This window comes from Coffea eugenioides, chromosome 9 (assembly GCF_003713205.1).
Source record: "Coffea eugenioides isolate CCC68of chromosome 9, Ceug_1.0, whole genome shotgun sequence".
NCBI classification, from domain to species: domain Eukaryota; kingdom Viridiplantae; phylum Streptophyta; class Magnoliopsida; order Gentianales; family Rubiaceae; genus Coffea; species Coffea eugenioides.
The window spans coordinates 37,137,011-37,158,627 of record NC_040043.1 but is presented as its reverse complement, the minus strand read 5'-3'; the positions used below and the strand labels follow the sequence as shown (position 1 = coordinate 37,158,627).

General features: G+C 44.2%; 2 protein-coding genes across 2 annotated transcripts; both read right to left on the bottom strand.

The window, feature by feature from the left end:
* Nucleotides 1-14,771: 14,771 nt before the first annotated feature.
* LOC113782498 (polygalacturonase-like) lies at nt 14,772-15,932 on the bottom strand. Its single transcript, XM_027328389.1, has 2 exons — nt 15,501-15,932; nt 14,772-15,038 (listed from the first exon to the last, which is right to left on the bottom strand). The coding sequence occupies exons 1-2, from the start codon at nt 15,930-15,932 to the stop codon at nt 14,772-14,774; spliced, it is 699 nt and encodes a 232-aa protein (XP_027184190.1).
* Nucleotides 15,933-19,694: 3,762 nt separating this feature from the next.
* Nucleotides 19,695-21,202, bottom strand: LOC113782497 (polygalacturonase-like). The gene is made up of 4 exons (XM_027328388.1): nt 20,768-21,202; nt 20,379-20,668; nt 20,024-20,252; nt 19,695-19,913 (listed from the first exon to the last, which is right to left on the bottom strand). Exons 1-4 carry the CDS (start codon nt 21,200-21,202, stop codon nt 19,695-19,697), a joined length of 1,173 nt encoding a protein of 390 aa, XP_027184189.1.
* Between the last annotated feature and the right edge of the window lie 415 nt (nt 21,203-21,617).

Here is a 21,617-nt window from a genome sequence, read left to right as displayed (position 1 = left end):
TTAATATAGGTTGTTTTTACTATAAACCTATCTCATTTAATGAGAGTTGATTCTTTTTTTTTACCATCAATTCAAGTTTTCATAAAGTTGTATTCTAATTAATGTGAGGGTATTTTAGAAAAATAGCTACCTAAGTTGATTGTTCCAACAAAATTAACTAATTTTTCTTAAATTATGTGAAGAAAAAAAATCAGGACTATTAAAGTGGGACGGAGGGGGTAGCTTTTTAGTCCACGAGCTGTCTTCCACCTAATAAAAAGGAAGTAAAAATCGGTTTGATCTAATTGTTGTCTTTTACCACTCTCTCTCTCTCTACTACAAGAGGTTCGAAGCTTCTGCAATTTGCTGACTATCATCATTAGTGCACAGCTCTCTTTATCCACATGGATAGATCTTTGTCGATGGTTGGCAAATTGCAGAAGATCTCCCATTTCGCATGTTTTGAGACTAGGGATGTTGGTATCAGCAGTTGGGTCTGTAATCGGCTGCGTTGTGTGCATTCTTGATGCTCCCTATAGTGGATGTGGCTCGATTGAGGCTAGGAACTTTGTCTTGTTAGAGTCAATTGGCAGTTCAAATAGTGTGCATTTTGATTACTATGGCGGTATCTGGTTTTGGTTTAGATTTCAATCAATCAGCAAGTTTTAACTCTTCACCCTTCTGTATCATTTGAAGACGAAGTAATTAGTTGCCTAAGTTTGTGGACTTACAGTAAAATGTGCGGACTATAATTACTTGAAATTTCCTTTTTGTCTTGCTTGAAGGCACTAAGTGGTGCTTTAATTGGATCAAATTGTGATAGACGTAAATTTTACCTGATTTGAAGAGTAACTTTTTTATGTCTTTGGAAATTGTTTTATATATTTCCTTAAAAAAAAAGAAATTGTTTTATATATGGAATAAGTTTTAGGGTCTGTTTGGTTGGAAGTAAAATGTTTTTCTTGAGAAAATATTTTCCGTGGAAGTAATTTTCCATGAAAATCATTTTCCTTTCATCATTTTCAGGTGTTTGGTTAGTTTATTGAAAATATTTTTTTACTTCATTTTTCTGGTGTTTGTTTAACTTTTGAAATATTTTCACTTTTATCTCTATCTTTACTTTCTACACATTATAACTACATACTTCTTCCCATGCAAAATAAGAAAATTTATCTCATTGTTTAACTTTAAAAAATCTTGGAGAAATATATATATGAATAAAAAATATCTCCTTAAGCAATAAACAAATTGCTGGCCATTTAGTGTCAAATATCAATCACATGCAATGCTTATTGTGACATATATCTTGCACTTTCACTGCTGAAAGTTTCTCTAAAAAAGAATGTCCCTATTATACATAATTAATTACTAGCATAAGATGAGCAGGATGAGGTTTTTTTTATTTTGAATATACTAGGGGGAGGGTTGGGTGGTACGGGGGAGGGAGTGTAAGAAAGAGGTCTTGGGTTCGAGTCCTCCTGTTTACACTAAAAAAAAAAAAAGAACATACTACAAGATGTTTTCAATGAGTTTGGAACATACTACAGGCGGGATGCATGCATTTCGGAAAACAACTTCAGTAAGTTTGGAAGGGAAGTCGTTTTGCATAAGATGAGTGAAAATATTTTACATAGGAAAATGTTTTCAGTAACTTTTGTGCAACCAAACACGGGAAATTAGGAAAATATTTTCCTGGAAAACATTTTCACCCGAAACAAACGGGCCCTTAAAGCTTTTCCATTTCAACCACATGCAACAAAAAACTTGAGTAGAAGCCCTTCGGCTGCAATGGACATTTTCTTCCTATAGCTCTTTGTTTGGAAAGAAGCCTTCTTTTACTAAGTAGAAGACTGCTGGATAGACTAAGATACCCTCCGTGTTTTGGTGTGCATCTCATGTGGTACTGGATTTCATCGATTTTAACTGTTGAACTTTACAGAAGGTCCAACATTTTGCACTTTCAATAGATTAGGGGCTAAAAGTTTATTCTTAATTGTTGGAGGGACCAAAAGTTCACCTGACTAATAGTTGGAGGGCACTGAGACTTTTTTTCCTTAATTAATGTGGTTTTCTTGAGGATGTTCGACTTAGGAATGTAATCAAGTAGAATCGAGTGCGAACATTGCTATACTCGAACTGGATTCGACAGTAGAGAGGTACTGCTTGAGCAAGCAGTAGAAATGGAGTTCGAAATCGAACTTAAAGAATGGTTCAAAATCTTGAGATCGACTCGATTATATACGGTTTTTTTGCAAATACGATCGAGTTCAAGTACTTAATTCGACTAAAAGAGTAATTTTGGTAATTTATACAATTCCCAATCCTAAAAGAATAAAATTGTAATATCTAAATATATCATTTTTAATTAATTACTTTGTGTTCGGTAAGGATCGACGAGCCACCGAATTTGAAAAACTAATACTCGAACTTGGTTTGAATAATTATCGAACTACTCGCATTCAACTTACACTCGATTTCAAATTTTTGACTGAGCTGCTCGCGAGGAGTTCAATTCGATTACAACCCTAGTTCGACCTAGTAAAAGATAATATTAGGTATTCATACGGAGACAAATGGCTAACGTTGGCTCATTTGAAGACAAATGGGGAAAAAAAAAGTAGAGAAGTCGCTGACATGGACTCACTTCAAGATCTACGGCGCATGTTGGACATTGGTTAGACTATAAAAACTATTTTAAGCATCGTGGCAAAGTCTCGAGAGGGATAAGACAACAAGCATGGGTAAAACCTAAATCAAAATAAAGAATTATACAACATAGATAAATAAATAGTACAAGAACCACGAGCTTGAGATATCAATACACACGTCTATTTGTTAACTATTATTTGAAGATATCGTTAACTTACAATACACACTATTAGTTTTTTAATATAGTTCCATATTAAAATTTTCAAGTAGATTCACAAGAACCGACATTTATTTTTTCAAAAATATCTGAGTTTAGTCTAGATATCTTTAGTGACTTTACAATATCTCATTGTACTATTGAAAAAAAATTAGTTGCCTATACATGATAGTAGTAACCGGATTCTGATAATAATTGGCAGAAATTAGTGGATGGGAGTAAATATGATAAATATTGAAACATTTCGGATGACATTTGCTTTTGCCTAAACTTTAGGGGTTGGAACTGCTAATGTACTAAATGTTTGGAACCAAAACTGCAAGTCTTTCTAATAAGTACCTCTTTTAAAGGATGACGAGGACGAAAGAAAAATGGAGATCGAAATGGTTGAGAATTGCCCATGTTTTAAGACCTTAAACAAAGACCTTATTCATAATCAAGTATTTGTTAGTATATGTGCCCTAAAGACGATCACTTGTAGGGAAATTCATATGTACTTGAACTATTTGTACTCTAATAAATGATTTTTTATCATATTGATTGCTTGTATATTCATACTTGTATGATAAAGTTCTTAGAATAAATTTAATCAATGGAATCATAAGTGTTATGATGATGAGATTCATTAGATTTAATAAGTTTATTTCTTAAATATCTCTAGTCACAGTATTAATAATAATGGGACATTGTTAATACAGTTAGATTGTCATATACTAAACCACTTCTATCGAGAAGTAGTAAATCTCATCTACTATGGTGTAGTGACACCTAAGTTAGTATATGGGTGCTTGATGACATGATCAAATTCACTAAATTGATCTACATAAAGATTACCTTTTGTGCCAAAAAGGATATATCTCTAAATGGCGTTTTATGCAAGAGATCCTTGGACTTGAAGTTATCATGGTGCCTTGAGTATGGATGGGTATATTTCATTTGTTATATGATTGTTCCCGTAAAAGGGAATGCTCATATCATTAATATGTTGGGTATATTCTTGAAGTATGGATAGATTGTGAATAAGTTTCAACGATTTACCACCTCTTATGGAAGAGGAATTATCTCTTTAATGGCCACTTGTAGAAGTACAACTCATAAAATCTTAGTACTAAGAGAGTGAATTTTAGAAAGGTATTTCTAAGTATCTTTTGAAATTATATTTTAATACAAGAAATATGTATTAATCATATTATAGAATTGGCACAATAAATATATATATATATTCCATGATTAATGTTGAGATAAAATTGGTAAAATGATATTAATTGCATGGTAAACGTCCATTGAAAGCTGAAGTCATCCACTTGACTTTTCTTAAGTACTTGGGTGGTCAAGACGCATTGTTAGATGCTAAATTTGATCTATAAGAATGAGTTAATTGATTAGATAAATGAATGATAAATTAAAAGAGTTTTAATTTATCTATAGCAAATTCTTATTGCCAATGTACTTGAGAACCTAATGGGTCACGCACATTAAGGACTCTTTTCTTGCCAGACTAAATGAATTTCAAGTAAGGACTTGTAAAAGATAAGGTTAATAACTTATAGTTGAATTTGAGAGACAAATTAAGCTTAAGGGACTAATAATGCAATTATGGTTGAGTCCTCCAATACAATAGTTCTATTAGAAAAAGGAAATTTGTTTCCTTAAGAAAAAGGAAATTCTCTTTATGAAATATGACTTCTATCTCCACATAGATTTATTCAACCTATTGTCTATAAAAGACTTTTCTTCTCTCATAAAGAATAGACACAGTTTTAGAGTGTTTTAGCAGAAAAATAAAAGAAAAAATGTTTTTAAAATTCGGGAAAAATAGGAAGGGAAAAATGTTTTTCCTATTTTGGCCAAAAACCCTAGTTTTGAATTTGAGTTTATTTTCTCTACTCTATTATGTGTGGGTTCATCATAAAACTAGCTAGCACTAGTTCTAATGAGAAAAATTCAGCCTTGGAGGTTTTTGGTAAGAGGAGTTCGTGTGGATCACCGTTAGAGGCCGGACGCTTGAACAGCTTCGTGGACGGCGTCTCACCTTCCTCTACTTCAGATTTGTCAGACTGTTCGCGTGCATTACCTTGATTGAGGTAATTCACTTGAACACCCTCTTATGTTATATGTAATTGTCAAGGTTATAAGGTTCTTTGAGAAATAAAAAATTTTAAATTTCTGCTGCGTATACTTATTTGATTCCTTACAGTATTTACGTCTATGTTTTTCTTGCTCGAACGTCGAATTGTTCCAAAGCCAAACCAAATTGCTTTTCTCCTCCTAAATGAATTGATTCCCGTCAAAATAAGTTCGCTTCCATTGATATTTTCTACTTGTTTTTTTGACACGCTTGTTTTTAAATATAAATTTTGTTCTTAAAGAAGAAATATAAAATACCAATAATCTAGGAGAATAAGACAGCATCTTAAATATATAAAAGGGGGAAGGGGGAATAGTTACAGTGCAGCCATGGGCCGGTTTCGATGGTAATTCTGATGATTTCGTGGGGTGTCTTGGTCTTTTCATCAACAAAATCCTCCCAATCACACAACAAAATCCATCACCCCCAACACAGGCTACCCTGCGCTTGGCGCAGGGCCCAAAAACTAGTCTAATAAAACAAGTCTATAACATTGATAGAAATAAATCAAAGGAGGAAACTAAAAAAATGCAAAAAGTGATTTTGTGGGACCTCGGAGCACCCTTCTCGGCTCTAGGTTCCCGAGGCCGAGGAGCATCATCCTTGGCTCTTTTCTTTTCTTAACTCGGGAAGTCTGAACTCTCAGTAGTTTAAACGTGACGTGATAAGATTAATGGGACAAAAGTTATTTGATATGTGAGGAGGCTCACCTCGGCCATCCCGCATGCCCGAGGTGAACTCACCTCGTCCCTCATCAGAGCTCATCCGCGTCTCGGGGTTATCCCTTAAGCCCGGCCGGATCCCTAGTCTACCGTGTAGGTGATCTCGGCACCTCCACCTCAGCTGCACGTTGATGATGCCAAGAGACCTGACATCATCCGGGATCAGTGCTTTATCTGAAAAGCACTGTCGCACTTAATGACTACTGCGAAGGACTCCTCGTCACCCTGTCCAGGCGGCTGCAGTGTCAGAGTCAGGCCCCCTGACAGGGAACAGAGCCGTAATGGCAGGACATGGGTCCCACCGGCATAAGACCTCCGTCCTGCCTTCCACTCTCACTCTATAAATACCCCACACTCCCAACAAGTAAGGAAGACTGTTCATTTTCAGATACTATTATCTTTCTCGTTCTCATACTAACTTAATCGTCGGAGTGATACCAGGGGAGAAGCCCCGCCATCCACTTCGGCGGCGAGGATACACCTCACCTCAACCCAGAGAGGTCTGATTTAGGTCGGTCCAACTACCCGCCAAAAATCGCCTCTTCAATTGGCGCCGTCTGTGGGAACGAGATAGCTATTAAAATGAGATCCACGCGCTCCAGAAGCGGAAGAGTTCCCTCAACTGGGGCTGGGCAGACCTCGGGTGCCCAGCAAGACCGCATATCTGAAGAGCCAGGGTCCCAAAGGACCCAGCCCAACAATGAGGACGCCATCGCCAAGATGGCCGAGTTTGTATCAGACAACCCTAACATTTTTGAGGAGCTAGGAAGGTACCTCAAAAGACAGGGGAAAGAAAAGGCCGAGTCTTCCAAGAGAAGGCCGACGAAGTCTCCTGAAGTGCCCTCAGGAGAAGACTCCGACGAGGGTCGCCCCTCTCGGAGTAGCTCTAGGCGCGCCTCCTCCAAGGCGACCTCTAAGATTGCCTCCATCTCCCGGGCATTTTCCCGAGGACTGCTAGGGAAACGCGCCGAGGACCCATCTCGGCGCCCCGGGGGCCTAGCTACAGACTACATGAGGGCTCCGCCCTTCACTGATGACATCAATGGGGAGATGGTGCCCCCAAACTTTAAGCTCCCAAATTTGCACACCTATGATGGCCGAGGTGACCCCGAGAATCACCTCCGCGCCTTCATCTCCGCATTCCGACTCTACTGCGTCCCCGACGCCGTGATCTGTCGGGCTTTCCCCATCTTCCTACACGGGACCGCCCGGAAGTGGTTCTGGAGTTTAGAACCGGGGAGCATTTCCTCCCTGGATGAGCTGATAGACCGGTTCATCCACCGCTTCGTGTCGTCTCGACCAATAACAAAGACTTCAGCTTACCTCTTGAACCTGCAACAGGGTCAGGGCGAGTCACTTCGCTCATATGCCCAAAGGTTCAACAAGGAGAATGTACAGATACCTGACCAGAACGAGCAGGTAACCATCGCTGCCTTCACCAATGGGTTAGTGGCAGGGATTTTCAACACCGAAATCCATCGGCAGTACCCCCGTACACTCCGGGAGCTCTGGGAAAGAGTGGACCAGGGAATCCGAAATGAAGATGTAAATCGCATGAAGCGAGAAGCCCAAGCATCTCGTACGGGGCAAGATCCCCGGAGGATGAAAGACACTGGCCGAGGTGAACCAGGCCCAAGTGGCACTTCAAACCAACCCCGAGACCGCCGAAGTGTCTTCGACCGGATCGTGAAAGGCAGATCGTCCACCTCGGACGCCGAGCTGACGCCCCTCAATTCGAGCCGGACCCACGTCCTGGCTGTGATGAGGCAGAATCACCTCGGCCGCAACCCTCCCGAAATTCCGGGGAGGAGAGATAAGAGGAACTCGAACCTCTACTGTGCCTACCACCGTGATGTAGGACACGAGACTGAGGACTGCAATGACCTGAAGCGGGAAATCGAAAATTTGATCCGGCAAGGATACCTGAAGCAATTCGTCCGCAAGGATGGAGGCTTCAACCGAAGCGTCTCCCACCGGGAGAACCGGGGCCCCCGCCGAGACGACCGACGGGACACGAACATGCATTGCCGAGGTCTCGAAGACCGTAGGGAGGACAAGCAGCCCCCACGCGATGGCTCACCGGGCTACGGCCCCAACATCGCCGGGGTGATCAACACCATCGCGGGAGGACCAACGGGAGGAGACAGCCAGAACTCCCGGAAGCGGACCTACCGCCAGGCCGAGATGGAGGTGGCCGAGCCGAGCTCTCGGCTGTCCGAGGTCATCACCTACGGTCCCGCTGACCCCGTTCCTGCGGCCTCCAGCAATCATGAAGCTCTTGTGATTGAAGTCCTCACCAACAACTACGTAGTCAAAAAGGTCTACGTAGACCCCGGAAGCTCGGTAGACGTCTTGTACTACCGGACTTTCGAAAGTTTGAAACTGACCAGGGAGCAACTCACTCCTGTCAGGACTCCCCTCGTGGGATTCGGGGGACACGTCGTCCACCCGGAAGGCATGTTGACCCTGGTGGTAACAATCGGGCGTCATCCACGCTGCCGAACTGTGCCTGTCAGTTTTGCGGTGGTCAAAGCAGACTCCCCCTACAATATGCTGATAGGCCGGCCCACGCTCAATGCCTTGAGAGCCGTATACTCCACCTACCACCTGAGCTTTAAATTCCCAACATCTGCGGGGGTGGCCGAGGTAAGCAGCGATGTGGGCGCCGCCCGGGAGTGCTACCTCGCCACCATTCAAGCAGCAGTCACCCCCCGGCCCTCACCGAGGTCAGAAGAAAAGAGGCCAGCGGTCCTCTCCATAGACTGCATCGACCCTCAGAAGGCAGAAGAGCCCAACAGGCTGGAGCCCGGGGATGAGGTGGAACTGGTGGTAGTGGATGAAGCGAAACCTGACCAAGTGGTCCAAGTAGGGGCTGGACTACCCTCACCCCTGAAAGAAGAAATGATCTCCCTGATCAAAGACCACCGAGACGTCTTCGCGTGGTCCGCGGATGAAGTGGTCGGAGTGCCACCCGAGCTCATGACTCACCAACTCAACGTTGACCCGCAGGCCCGACCTGTGCGACAGAAACGAAGGCACTTCGGCCCCGAACGTAGCCAAGCCATATCGGATGAGGTCGACAAGCTCTTGCCGGCCAAGATGATCCACGAGGTCCAATATCCCACCTGGCTGTCCAATCCAGTCATGGTAAAAAAGGACACCGGGGGATGGAGAATGTGTGTCGACTTCACCGACCTCAACAAGGCCTGCCCCAAAGATTGCTATCCTCTGCCAAGGATAGACGCCCTCGTCGACGCGGCGATGGGGTATGAAATCCTCTGCTTCCTAGATGCCTTCAAAGGGTATCATCAAATAGGAATGAGTGAGGAGGACCAAGAGAAAACGGCGTTCTACACCGACCGAGGTACTTATTGTTACACTACCATGCCCTTCGGGCTAAAGAACGCCGGGGCGACCTACCAAAGGCTGATCAACCGACTCTTCCAGAATCAGATCGGCCGCAATGTGGAGGCCTATGTGGATGACATCCTCGTTAAAAGCCTCGCCACTTCATCCTTTCTGTCAGACGTGAGGGAAGTCTTTGGTGTCCTGCGAGACTCGAGGATGAAGATGAATCCCAAGAAGTGCGTCTTCGGCGTCACCTCGGGAAAATTCTTGGGGTATCTGGTTTCCCACCGGGGAATCGAGGCCAACCCCGACAAGGTGAAGGCCATTCAGGACATGTCCCCACCTCGGAACATCCGAGAAGTCCAACGGCTAAATGGACGCCTGGCCGCGCTGAATCGCTTCCTGTCCCAATCAGCTGAGAAAGCTCTGCCCTTCTTTAAGGTGCTCAAGAAGGCTGATCAGTTTGCCTGGACGGAAGAGTGCCAGGCTGCTTTCGACAAACTGAAGCAATACCTCCATCACCTACCCACTCTCGCTTCACCTCGGCCCGAGGAGAAGCTCTACCTCTACCTCTCCGCAGCCGATGAGGCCGTCAGCGCTGTTCTTATCCGGGATGAGGGCACCCAAGTGCCCGTCTACTATGTCAGCCGAGCTCTCCGCGGACCGGAGACCCGATACACTTAGGTGGAAAAACTGGTGCTGGGGCTAGTTCACGCCGCTCGGCGGCTGAAGCCCTATTTCTTGGCTCATCCCATATCCGTCCGGACCGACCAGCCTCTCCGACAGATACTGGTTCGACCCGAGGCCTCCGGGCGCCTCACTAAGTGGGCCGTCGAGTTAGGGGAGTACGACCTGTCGTATGAGCCGCGCACCGCCATAAAAGCTCAAGCCTTAGCCGACTTCTTGGCCGAGCTCACCTTCACGGAAGGTCCAGAGTCCACCTTTTCCCTTGCCGGGGTGAGCACCCCATCCCTGTGGACATTGTATGTGGATGGATCCTCTAATGGGGACGGTAGCGGAGCTGGACTTCTCCTGGAAGGACCTCAGGGAGAAGTGTGCTCTTACGCCCTCCGCTTTGGCTTCCCAGCCACCAATAATGAAGCCGAGTACGAGGCCTTAATCGCTGGATTTCAGCTGGCCCGAAGGCTCGGCGCACAACAAATCCACGTCCGCAGTGACTCCCAACTCGTCGTACGCCAAGTCCTTGGTGAGTATGAGGCCAAGGATGAGACCATGCAACGATACCTCTCCAAAGTACACCAACTCACGGCGTACTTCGAGTCCTTCGAAATCCAAAGAATACCCCGTTCCCAGAATAAGCGAGCCGACGCCTTATCCCGGCTGGCTTCTACGTCATTCTCTGACCTCAACAAAACTGTCTTAGTGGAAGTCCTGAGTGAACCAGGATACGTGGGAGAGGTGGCCTGCCCCGTGCACTCTGAAGAATCATGGATGACCCCGTTCATCCTTTTCTTGGGTCAAGGAGTCCTCCCTGAAGACCGAGCCGAGGCGAGAAAAATACAACGCAAGGCGGCTCGGTACGCTCTCCGCGATGGAGAGCTGTACAAACGTTCCTACCTCGGCCCATGGCTGAGGTGTGTCACTCCCGAGACAGGACGCCACGTCCTTCAAGAGATCCACGAGGGCTTGTGTGAAGCTCACGTCGGCCACAGAATGCTAGCCAAGAAGGCTCTGCTTCTTGGATATTTCTGGCCCTCGGTTCGACAAGACGCCCAGAACCTCGTTCTCGGCTGCCATTCCTGCCAAGTCCACGCGCCCGAGTATCACCAGCCCGCCAACTTCATGGTTCCCATCACTTCACCCTGGCCATTCGAGCAATGGGGGACAGACATCATAGGTCCTTTCCCCAGAGCCGTCGGGGGCCATACCTTCCTGGTAACCGCTGTGGATTACTTCACCAAATGGGTTGAAGCCGAGCCACTAAGGACCATCACCGGGCTGGTAATTCAAAAATTCTTTTGGAAATGCATCGTCTGCCGCTTCGGCATACCACAGGTAATCATCTCGGATAATGGGAGGCAATTTGCCGAGAACCCCTTTAAAACTTGGTGCACAAACCTTGGCATCAAACAACATTTCACTTCGGTAGGCCACCCCCAAGCCAACGGCCAAGCAGAAAACTTCAACCGAACTCTCTTGCATGGCCTCAAGACTCGACTACACCAAGCTGGAACATCTTGGGTCGAAGAACTCCCTAGTGTCCTTTGGTCTTATCGGACCACGCCGAGGTCGGCCACGCAAGAGACCCCCTTCTCTTTAACATACGGAGCCGAGGCTGTCATCCCTGCCGAGATCCTTACCCCCAGCCCTCGGCTCGCAGCCGAGGTTAACGACGAAGAAAGGCAGTTGGATCTCGACCTCGTCGATGAGCGAAGGGACCTCGCCTCAGCCCGGATAGCTTCCTACAAGAGCACAGTGGCACACTACTACAATGCCCGTGTCAGGCACCGTCGATTCCAGCCTGGAGACTTGGTTCTGAGGAAAAACTCAGTCAGCCGAGCTGAACCGCAAGGGAAACTATGCCCGAAGTGGGAAGGCCCTTACCGAGTTGTGGAGTCTGATCTCAAGGGATATTGTAAACTGAGCTACCGAGATGGCTCACTAGTGCCGAGGTCTTGGCACGCCGAGAACCTCAAAATGTATTGTGCTTGAATTTTTAATCAAGATATGACTTCGGATCTTACATTATTTTTCAACATCGGTTTCACGTTATTAAAAAATAAGGGGGGACAAGCAAGGGACGAAGTCAAAACAGACGAAGTCAAAGCAAGAAATTAAAGTGCGGAGGTGAAAAGAAATAAACTTTCATTCAACAAAGGAGCGTTACAAAAAATACAAGGCCGAGGTCGGAGTGCTACTAAGCGCTCTCCACCTCGGCCACCCCTTTAAGACCCACGAGCCTAGACCCCTGTCTCGGCTCCATTCCCCTTTTCGGCTCCCTCCTGGGCAGCCTTCTCTCCGGCCTCCTCTCCACCGGGGTGAAGCTCTTCTCCATGCTCTTCGCCGATGTTCCCTCCAGGCACTTCACCCGTCCCTTCGCCGAGGCCTACATCGGCTTCTTCTCCTCTTTCCTCCTCGAACGCTTCGTCGAGTTCAGACAGCCATTTGTTGAACTCGTTTTGAACCTCGGCCAGGTTCCTCCCGGCTCGGATGCCTTCGGCCATCCGATCGCACAGCTCCGTGGAGTCCTCGTTATAGTGAGCACTGTTCCTCAATGACTCCAAAGCCTCGGAGGGCAGATGAGCTGCGGCCTGGTCTATGGCCGAAGTGAAGCCCAGCATGAAGGATGGCCTTGTCAGCTGGCCGAGATCCCCAATGAAGGTCTCGGACCTCCGGAAATCCTCGACGGCCGAGGTCCTCGCGCTATCAAGGGATTGTTCGTGATTCTTCTTCGCCTCCTCGGCCCTCTTCTGCTCTTCCTCAAGAGCGGACCTCAGACTGTTGGTTGTGATCTCGGCCTCCTCCCCTTTAGCCTCGGCCTCCTTGAGCTGCCTCTGAAGCTCGGATTTCTCAGATTCAGACACCACCAGCTTCTTCTTCAACTTGACAATCTGATCTTGCAGCTTGCCGGTGTCCTGCTCCTCGAGCAACTCGCAGTACCGATGTGCCATCTCGGCCACAAAGGCTGTTCTGGAGGCCGTGGTCACCATAACGCTTTGGAGCATCTCGGCCGGGGTCAGCTTCCTTGTGAAGTCCAAGTCTCTTGGCAGAGTGGACTGCATCACCAGGTCTTGGGCGACCCGAGGATTCGAGCATCGGTCGTTGACCTTGAGCGACCAATCCGGACACCACTGCCCGCCGGAGTGAGACTTATCCTTCCCAGAATACACTGGGGGGCTATGGTACCGGTTCCAGAGCGAAGTCGCCGTCACCGCGTTGACCGGAGCTTTCAGCTGTTTGCTTCGGCCATGTTGAGGTGGAAGTGCCGTGGTCACCCCTAGTGGCACCCCCTCTGGTACCGAAGTGGACCCTGTGGCAGCAGCAGCCGAACTGCTCTGAGCTGCCGTGGTGGGGGTGGTCTCCTTGGCCGACGTCTTGGGAGGCTGCCCTTGTGTTTTCTTCTTGGGCGGGGGCGCCGATGTCTCGCCCGAACTCTTCCTCTTCGACCTCTTCGCCACTTCGGCACCTGAGCTCGACGTGATGATGTCGGACAATTTGGTCACTGCACAAAGAGCAAATATTATCATGTGCCTTAGCCGAAGTGAAATCAAAGCTATGAAAGAAAATTACAAGGTATCTTAAGTTTAGTGGAGGTGAAGGGAGTCTTGTCAGGAGGGATCAAAGCTCGGCTAATTCCCCCGTCAACCAGCACGGCTTCGGGGTAGTCCAGACTGTATATCCGAAGTCCCGACCCCATCAGCTTCTGGAAGTCCTCCTCCTTGGCATCCCCAGCAGAGGGATCGGCCTTCGCTTTGATTGGCCTCCACCAAAAGCCCCTGGGGAAGTCCACCTCGGACACAAAGAAGTAGTCGCGCTTCCAATTCTTGATTGAGCTGGGAGCGCCGACCACCAACTTCGGAATGGCATTGTTCCGATTGCCAACATAGAACCATCCCTTGTCTGTCCCGTGCGCCTTGAGGGTATAGCATCGGCGGAAGAGGTCGACAGACGGAGTCACCTCCTGATGTCGGCACAGCATCTCGAACCCAATAATGATGCGGATCGCATTCGGGGCGAGTTGGGTAATCCTCACGCCGAAGTGACGGAGCAGATCCCTGAAGAACCTCGACGTAGGCATCCTCAGCCCGGCCTCCAACTGTTGGACATAGATGGCCACCATGCCAATGGGGGGCTTCTCGGCTGAGTCATCCACCCCGGGCGGTGTGATCTCGTACCCCGACCGGAAAGGGTACTTGTTTATCACCTTCACGACCCTATCTCTTCCGATTCGACTTCTAAACTTCGGCATCTTGCCGAAGTCGATGTTGGATGTATCTTCGGGAGCGACAGGCTCCAGTGCGTCCTCGTCGTGTGGTATCTCGACGCCGAGTTCCTCATCATAGGCCACTTCGGAGCCACCATCGCTCATCTCGGATGACTCCAATTCGACGTCAACCTCCTCGCGGACCTCCTCGGTGGATCCTTCCCCAGAGCTCGGCATCGACCCATCAGAGCTGGACGTCGTCACTTCTATAGGATCCGGCCTCACCTCGGTTCGATAACTCGGTGTCACGGTTTCTTTGTGGGTCTTAGCTGTTTTGGCCATGGGTGAAAGATGAGGTAAGAAAGAAGAAGAATACTTACTATTGCCTACGGAGTTGGACGAAGTGGATGACCTCGGCTTTGATCTCGGCTACTAGACCGACCTCGGCTGAAAGAACTGACCTCGGCTACGCTCGTGAACTTGCAAATCTCAAATGAAAATGAAAGGTGTGAGAAGTGCAGTGAGGGGGCCCCCCTATTTATAAGGGTTTGGGCGGAATATGAAGAGGCGGCAAGAATGCGAAAGGACGGCCACGTTCGAACTCAGAACGTCGTGCCTCCCTCTCTCCTCATTAATGCCCCGTCCTTTCGGCTGACACCCTGCACGAAACGTCCCACTACTTCATGACGCGACGGTTACCAGTGACCACGTCCCTTCAACTGACACGCCCACGTGTCACGTCCCCGCATCTTCCGGGGCAGTTTCGGGACTCCGACTTCTACGACTTCGACACAAGGAAGCCTCGGAACCCCCCTAGCCCGGAGCTCCCGAGGCTTGGGGGGCTTATTGAGGAGGCTCACCTCGGCCATCCCGCATGCCCGAGGTGAACTCACCTCGTCCCTCATCAGAGCTCGTCCGCGTCTCGGGGTTATCCCTTAAGCCCGGCCGGATCCCTAGTCTACCGTGCAGGTGACCTCGGCACCTCCACCTCAGCTGCACGCTGATGATGTCAAGCCACCTGACATCACCTGGGACCAGTGCTTTATCTGAAAAGCACTGGAGGCACTTAATGGCACCTGCACCATACTCTCCGCCATCATACCCAGAAGGCTACAGTGTCAGAGCCAGGCCGCCTGACAGGGAGCAGAGCCGTAATGGCAGGACATGGGTCCCACCGGCATAAGACCTCCGTCCTGCCCTCCACTCTCGTTCTATAAATACCCCACACACTCCCAACAAGTAAGCACACTGTTCATTTGCTCATACTCTAGCATTTTCTCGTTCTCATACTAACTTAATCGTCGGAGTGATACCAGGGGAGAAGCCCCGCCATCCACTTCGGCCGCGAGGATACACCTCACCTCAACCCAGAGAGGTCTGATTTAGGTCGGCCCCCTTTATACTTATCGCAAAAATTCCCAGATACCACACACGGGCTTGCCATCATAAAAATTTTAAACAAACACAAATTCAACTCGGACTTGAAAAACTGTTGATTCTCTCCACTTTTTTTTCCGACTAATGCTTCTGTCACTGCAATAATCAGTGACATACAAATGGTAAGATACATACCTTGCTACAACTGGCAGTTTTTCTGACTGGGGAAATGCACCAGAATCCTGCTCCCTTAGCATCCAGTGTTCCACCGATGACCGAAAGCCTATTGACCTGAACGAACAATAGCCAGTATCCAGAGTTGCCAAGAGCCCAGTAGTTATCAGGAGCAACAAGAGTCCCATCAATCTTCACAGTGATTCTGTTTCTACAGGGTCCTTTGAACACTGCTGCCTTTATCAGGTAACGCCCTCGAGGGACATAAACAGTGGCCGGTTGGATCGACCTACAAGCTGACGCCCAGGCCTTAAGGAATGGCTGAGTTGAGTCAGTTCTGCCATCCGGTTTTGCTCCAAAACTGAGCACATTGAAGGATGCTGCCCTTGTTATGCTCAAAAGGGTTGCGCAAGAAAGGAAAAGAATGGATGAAACTCTAATGCTCTTAGCCATTTTGCGTACTGGCCTCTGGCTCTGTGAACTGTTTGGCTTGTTGATGTGCAATTCTCATCTTGGCAATGAGTGCTATATATATACAAATTGTCTCGTAACGGATCTTCTGTTTCACACTCTGTGACACTTTTTATTATATTGCTATTTCTCCTATATAAACATTATGCTTTAGTTTTTTTTTTTGTTTCCTTAACATCCAATAACTATTAATTGACTAATACACAAAATTTAACAAATTCAAAAAATCAAAATGCATAAAAAATGAGATTTTTTATGAATTTTCTGCTATAGTTTTTAATTTTCTATTATATATTACTTTTTTAAAGCTGCTGTATTTATTTTTTACTCAATTAATAGTTATTGGATCTTAAAGAAATAAAAAAGAATCAAAACATGATATTTATGTAGGAGAAATAGCAATATAATAAAAAGTGGGATAGAAAGTGGCACAGAGTGTGGAACAGAAAATCCGTCAACAGTTAGATGGCAGTTTTTTTATTTTCTTCTGTTAATGTAGAAATGATTGATGGTGGAATCATGGAATTAGTCAATTGTTGTTCATGGTACGTCATGGCCTACTTCAACTACAAGTTATGATATGTACGGTGACCATGTGATAAGCTATCATAAGAGCATTTTCACACCATTTTCATATACTAGTTCTAACTTTTTAATTGGTTTTTGAAACAAGAAAACTTTATACAAATGGGTACCAAGAAATGATTGGTGGCTAGGGATTAGAAGTCAACACATTTGTTACTTGATAAACACTTTGAGATTCCTTTGAGCTGATGATCAAATATCATTCCTTCGTTTGAATTAGCACATGGCTCTTTGGCATACAAAATTGCTTGCTTATAACTTCTAGTCTTGAACAGTTTCAGTTGACTGCAGGGTTGAGCGGTTTAGGGTTTAAATAAATAGGAGATCCTGAGTTTAAAACCTCTTATTTAAAAAAAAAATAAAAAGTTGACATAAAATGAAAAGGGAATATTGCTTAAAGGTCAAAGATTTAATTTTAAATTACAACTTGATCTTCAATTAATCAATTGTATGACTTTTTGGCATGGCCACAAAATTCAATGTCAATGCTAATATTTTTTATTGCAAACTGTAAAAATGGCACTGTCATACAAGATGCTAGGTCCTAGAAACATAATATTATTTTCAAGCAAGATTAATGGAAGAAATAAGGAAACTACAATGAACCACACAAAAAAAAAAAAAAAGCTCATATTATTCATTGAGACATGAATGACAAGGTAGGCAAGCTTATATACATGCAAGCATATATAGCTAAGAAGGTTTTGGAAAAGAATCTTAGGATCCTTCAAAATGACTCAAGAATTGAAAGCAAACCTTAGTAAACATTAGTAATTTGCACTGAAAATTAGAATCAATGTATTCTAGTAGCATATATATGAGAAAAAAGAATAACCAAAAATCCAACTTTCAACTCCATGCCATGGAAATATATAACTTCTTCCATTATTTGCAAAAACATGGTCTAATTATTAACTGATTAGATTGATGATGCCAAATGGAATATTCTATGTCTAAATTGGCTTATTCAATTCACATTAAACAAGAAATAATTAATAGTTTTAGTGCAAAAGAAACTTATGAAGCCATGTGTATAAGTACGGAGATTACGGTCTTGGGAAGTAAATACATGCATGAACCCATTGGTTGCCATGTTATTTGTTCCTCCTTAGATTCATTCATAGCTCATAAGTACGGCTTTAATTGTACACTTATACTCTATTTAGTCAAACGCTTGAGTACGGCTTGGTTATATTACCATAAAATTAAGCATATTTATGCGTTGAAAAAAATATACAATATACTTTATTTATTATTTTTTTTTTTACATACAAGAAGCCATCAATTTTTTTCTTAGGGATCGAACTTTGTTATTTAATCTAAAGAATATTGAAATTGTGTAGCAAGAAAAAAAACAAAAGAAAATTAAATCTATATCACGCGTCACAACCCTCTATTTTTTGGATCAATTTTTTTCTACACTAACAACTGTATATTGTACACGACTTGAATTCATAATATATCTGTACAAAATTTAGATTTAAGTTTAAAATTTTATACATATGACGTGCATTTAATCCGTTAGTACGCTAATCTATTAGTGAACGAGAGTTTTATCGTATTTTTTTTGAGTAATGCATATATATGTGTGTGTGTGTGTGAGTGTGTGTATTTATATATATATATAGGGACCAGGGGCAGGAACTGTTGCAGGTGCAACCGTTCCTGAAGGTTATATGCATTTTGCACATGGCGTAACTCTGTTTGAATATGATGTAACTTACTTTCAATAACATGTAATTTGAGAACAAAAATTTGTGAGTGCCACATATGTTGTTAAAAACGAGGTAGAAGATGAAATTTGGACTGTATAATTTTTTTTGTTCCAATCTTGACCGTGAACTGCTCAGGAACGGTCCACCTGATGACCATCCCTGCCCCAAATCCATATATATAGGTTTATTTTTGTGTTTCTTTTTAATACACCACAGTGAAGACTGAAGAGCAGTGGGGGCACTGATACAGTTCCACGAGACACGTGGAGCAACGGCGGAGCATTGTCAGGCGGAATAGCCGCCGATCTTGTAGTCATGATCAGTTCACTTTAAAAATTTAATTCACCACATAATACAGACTTAGAAACAGAAAATTGAACTATATATATAAAGCAAAGTGTAAGCAAAGACTCTGTTGATATTGACATATCAAATGTTGTATTAACTTAATTTATCTCACTAATCGCTCTTAATTTAATTTTCTTCTCAATCCTCTCCAACATATATATTTTTTTGGTGCTAAATATCCTCCCTATGTTTTTTTGATGCCTGGATATAGTATCAGAACCCTAACCCTTGATGTTGGGGTATTTTTCAAAACGGCCCCTTTGGCAAATGAGTTTTTTTGGGTGTTTGTCTAAAATTTTACTGTAAATTGTAGGAAAAATTTTTGAAATGTGTAAATTTTTGAATATCTTGAAGTGTATAGTTTAAAAACTTTGAGAAATTTTTTGAAGTTACTGTAGGTAAAGTTGTTAAAAAAAACTTGTAGAGGTGATAAATTATGATCAGTTGTTTGACCAATATACGAGAGAAGAACTAAAAAATTTCAGCACCTTATGTGACCCAGAGATTTGAAAGATGGATCTTGTCGTTAAAAAAAAGAAGATAAACATCACTATTAAGTGAGGTGTTTTTTTTGGTCGAATATGTGCATAAAAATTCCGAACAAAACCAAATATTCACTATTCACACAACGTTCTCCACTGCGAATTGGAATAAGATTATTTGATATTCTGATTGATCTCGATTGAGTAAATTTTGATCACAAGAAAGAAGTCGTACACTATGCTGAGCAATTACAAATCGAAGGATCTAGAGTAAATTTAAGTGTCCTAAGGATTACTATGTATACATCAAGTAAGCATATCTATTAGCATCAGCATATATAACAGACTAATGTGTGTCCCACATAATATGACACACCGGAAATAAAAAATGGAAAGAAAGATCATCAAAAAACGCGCTCGAAATTTTGAACTGCAGATGGTGTGGTTTTTTGTATCATATATCAGAATCTATTCAAATCTTGTTATCTTGCTTCCTTGTTACAATCAGCAGTTACATGGGGTTGGAATTAAAACAAGCCCCTGAAAGCAGGAATTCATGTGTTTGTATGATCCCTAAATGAAGAGAAAAAATCTATGGGAGAAAAAAAAAAGGGTTATAAACAACTCTCTGGCGTGATGACTCCTGCTGCAGTTCCTCCTATGTTCTTGCAAAGTGATTGTGCTTTCCTATTCAAATAGGTGAGCTTTATGTCTCGCAACTTGATGCCTCTGCAAGGATTACTAGGACTGCAATCGAAAATTACAGCGACCGGTGTGGCTGATGTTCCCTGTATATTTTGGTATATAACTTGATCTATCTTTACACCAGAAGTCTGCAGGAAAAAGAACAAAAAACACACGAAAGTTGATTAGTAAGTTTTGATTTGTGCAAGAAATGGATTAATTTGTGGTGTATTATCATCTGTTTCGGTTCATTTATTACCTGGCGAGGACAACCTCGGTTGTCGGGGCAGTAGTTCTGATCAATGATAATGGGATTCTCCACATTCTTCATGATGATATTCTGAAATTTGATGTTGCTGACAAATGCAGTGGTAGGTCTTGCCCATGATTTTATTCTCAAGCCGTTGTCGGATCCACTGAACACTGAATTTGTTAGTGTCACATTTTGGACGCCATCTTCATTGAAATCTCTGCCCAGGCTCCCTATGCTGCAATTAACATGCTTATTCCATTAGCTAATTTCTTCTTCTTTGGGATGTGCAATCTGAGAATGAGTAAGAATGAAGAATACTAATTACTATTTTTACTGCAAAAATTTTCTGACTTCAGGTTACCTGACACCATGTCCGGGGCCACAGTTTATCTTCTCCATCCACAGGTTTCTTGTTCCAGGACCAATTGATACACAGTCATCTCCCGTTTGAATGCTACTGCCACTGATGGTGACACCTGTTGAGCCTCGGACATGAATGCCATCTGTATTTGGGCTCAGGTCTGGAGCTACAATCCTTACATTTTGAACTTTTACATTCTTGCAGCTGTTAACCACTACGTGCATAAGCTGGCTGTTAATCGATGTCAAGCCACTGATCACTCCATCATTCACCCAATTGAAAGTTATTGACTGCATTTGCGCACATAAAAATGTTGTTAACAAACTATGAAAGAACAGAAAAACAGTAATACTATCATGATTCGTATAAAGAAGATTTATCCAACATACCCTGGCTCCGACAGGGCAGTTTCTCCCTGACGTGCGGCATGCCCAAAATCCAGCTCCCTTGGCATCCAGAGTTCCGCCAATAACCGAGAGGCGGTTGACCTGAATGAACAATAGCCAGTACCCTGAGTTTCCTAGACCCCAGTAATCATCGGGGGCTACAAGAGTACCATCAATTTGCACAGTAATCCTGTTTTTACATGGCCCTCTAAACACTGCTGCCTTTATCAAGTAACGCCCTCGAGGGACGAAGATGGTGGCTGCCTGGACAGAGCTACAAGCTGAAGCCCAGGCCTTGAGGAATGACTGAGTTGAGTCAGTCCTGCCATCTGATTTTGCACCAAAGCTGATCACATTTAAGGTTGCAGCACTTGTGATGGTCAAAAGGGCTGTCAATGATAGTAAGAAAATGCATGAAGCTCTCAGGCTGCTAGCCATTTTTCTGATACAATTGCAGTGTAATACAAAGCTTGGCGAATGTGTGATCTTGATTGGTGCTGCTGGTGCTACATATACAGGTTCTGTAGGGAATGGGATCAGTTGGAAGCAGTTATTTCCTGTTAATGATTATGGATTGATTGATGAATGAACAAGTCAATTGTGGTTTAAAGGGTACGTCATGGCCTACTTCAATTGCATGTTAAGATATGTACGGAGACCATGTGGCTGATAAGCAATCTGAAAGAGCATGTTTGTTCATTTTCTTGTGACAATTCTAAGCCCTTGATTAGTTGATTGGTGAAAAGTCCAAAGAAGATTAAGAGACATTTGCAAATAATTCATAATTGGTGGGATGGGATTGGAAAGTCAACAGATTGTTAGTATTAAAAAAAATCTATAAGAAACATTGGGA

Coding starts and splice junctions, on each gene's coding strand:
- LOC113782498 (XM_027328389.1), bottom strand. CDS start 15,932: ATGGCTAAGAGCATTAGAGTTTCATCCATTCTTTTCCTTTCTTGCGCA. Junction 15,039..15,500: donor AAACTGCCAGTTGTAGCAAG/GTATGTATCTTA, acceptor CTGACACTGTAG/CCTTCTGGGTATGATGGCGG.
- LOC113782497 (XM_027328388.1), bottom strand. CDS start 21,202: ATGGCTAGCAGCCTGAGAGCTTCATGCATTTTCTTACTATCATTGACA. Junction 20,669..20,767: donor ACTGCCCTGTCGGAGCCAGG/GTATGTTGGATA, acceptor GCGCAAATGCAG/TCAATAACTTTCAATTGGGT. Junction 20,253..20,378: donor GGCCCCGGACATGGTGTCAG/GTAACCTGAAGT, acceptor TGTTAATTGCAG/CATAGGGAGCCTGGGCAGAG.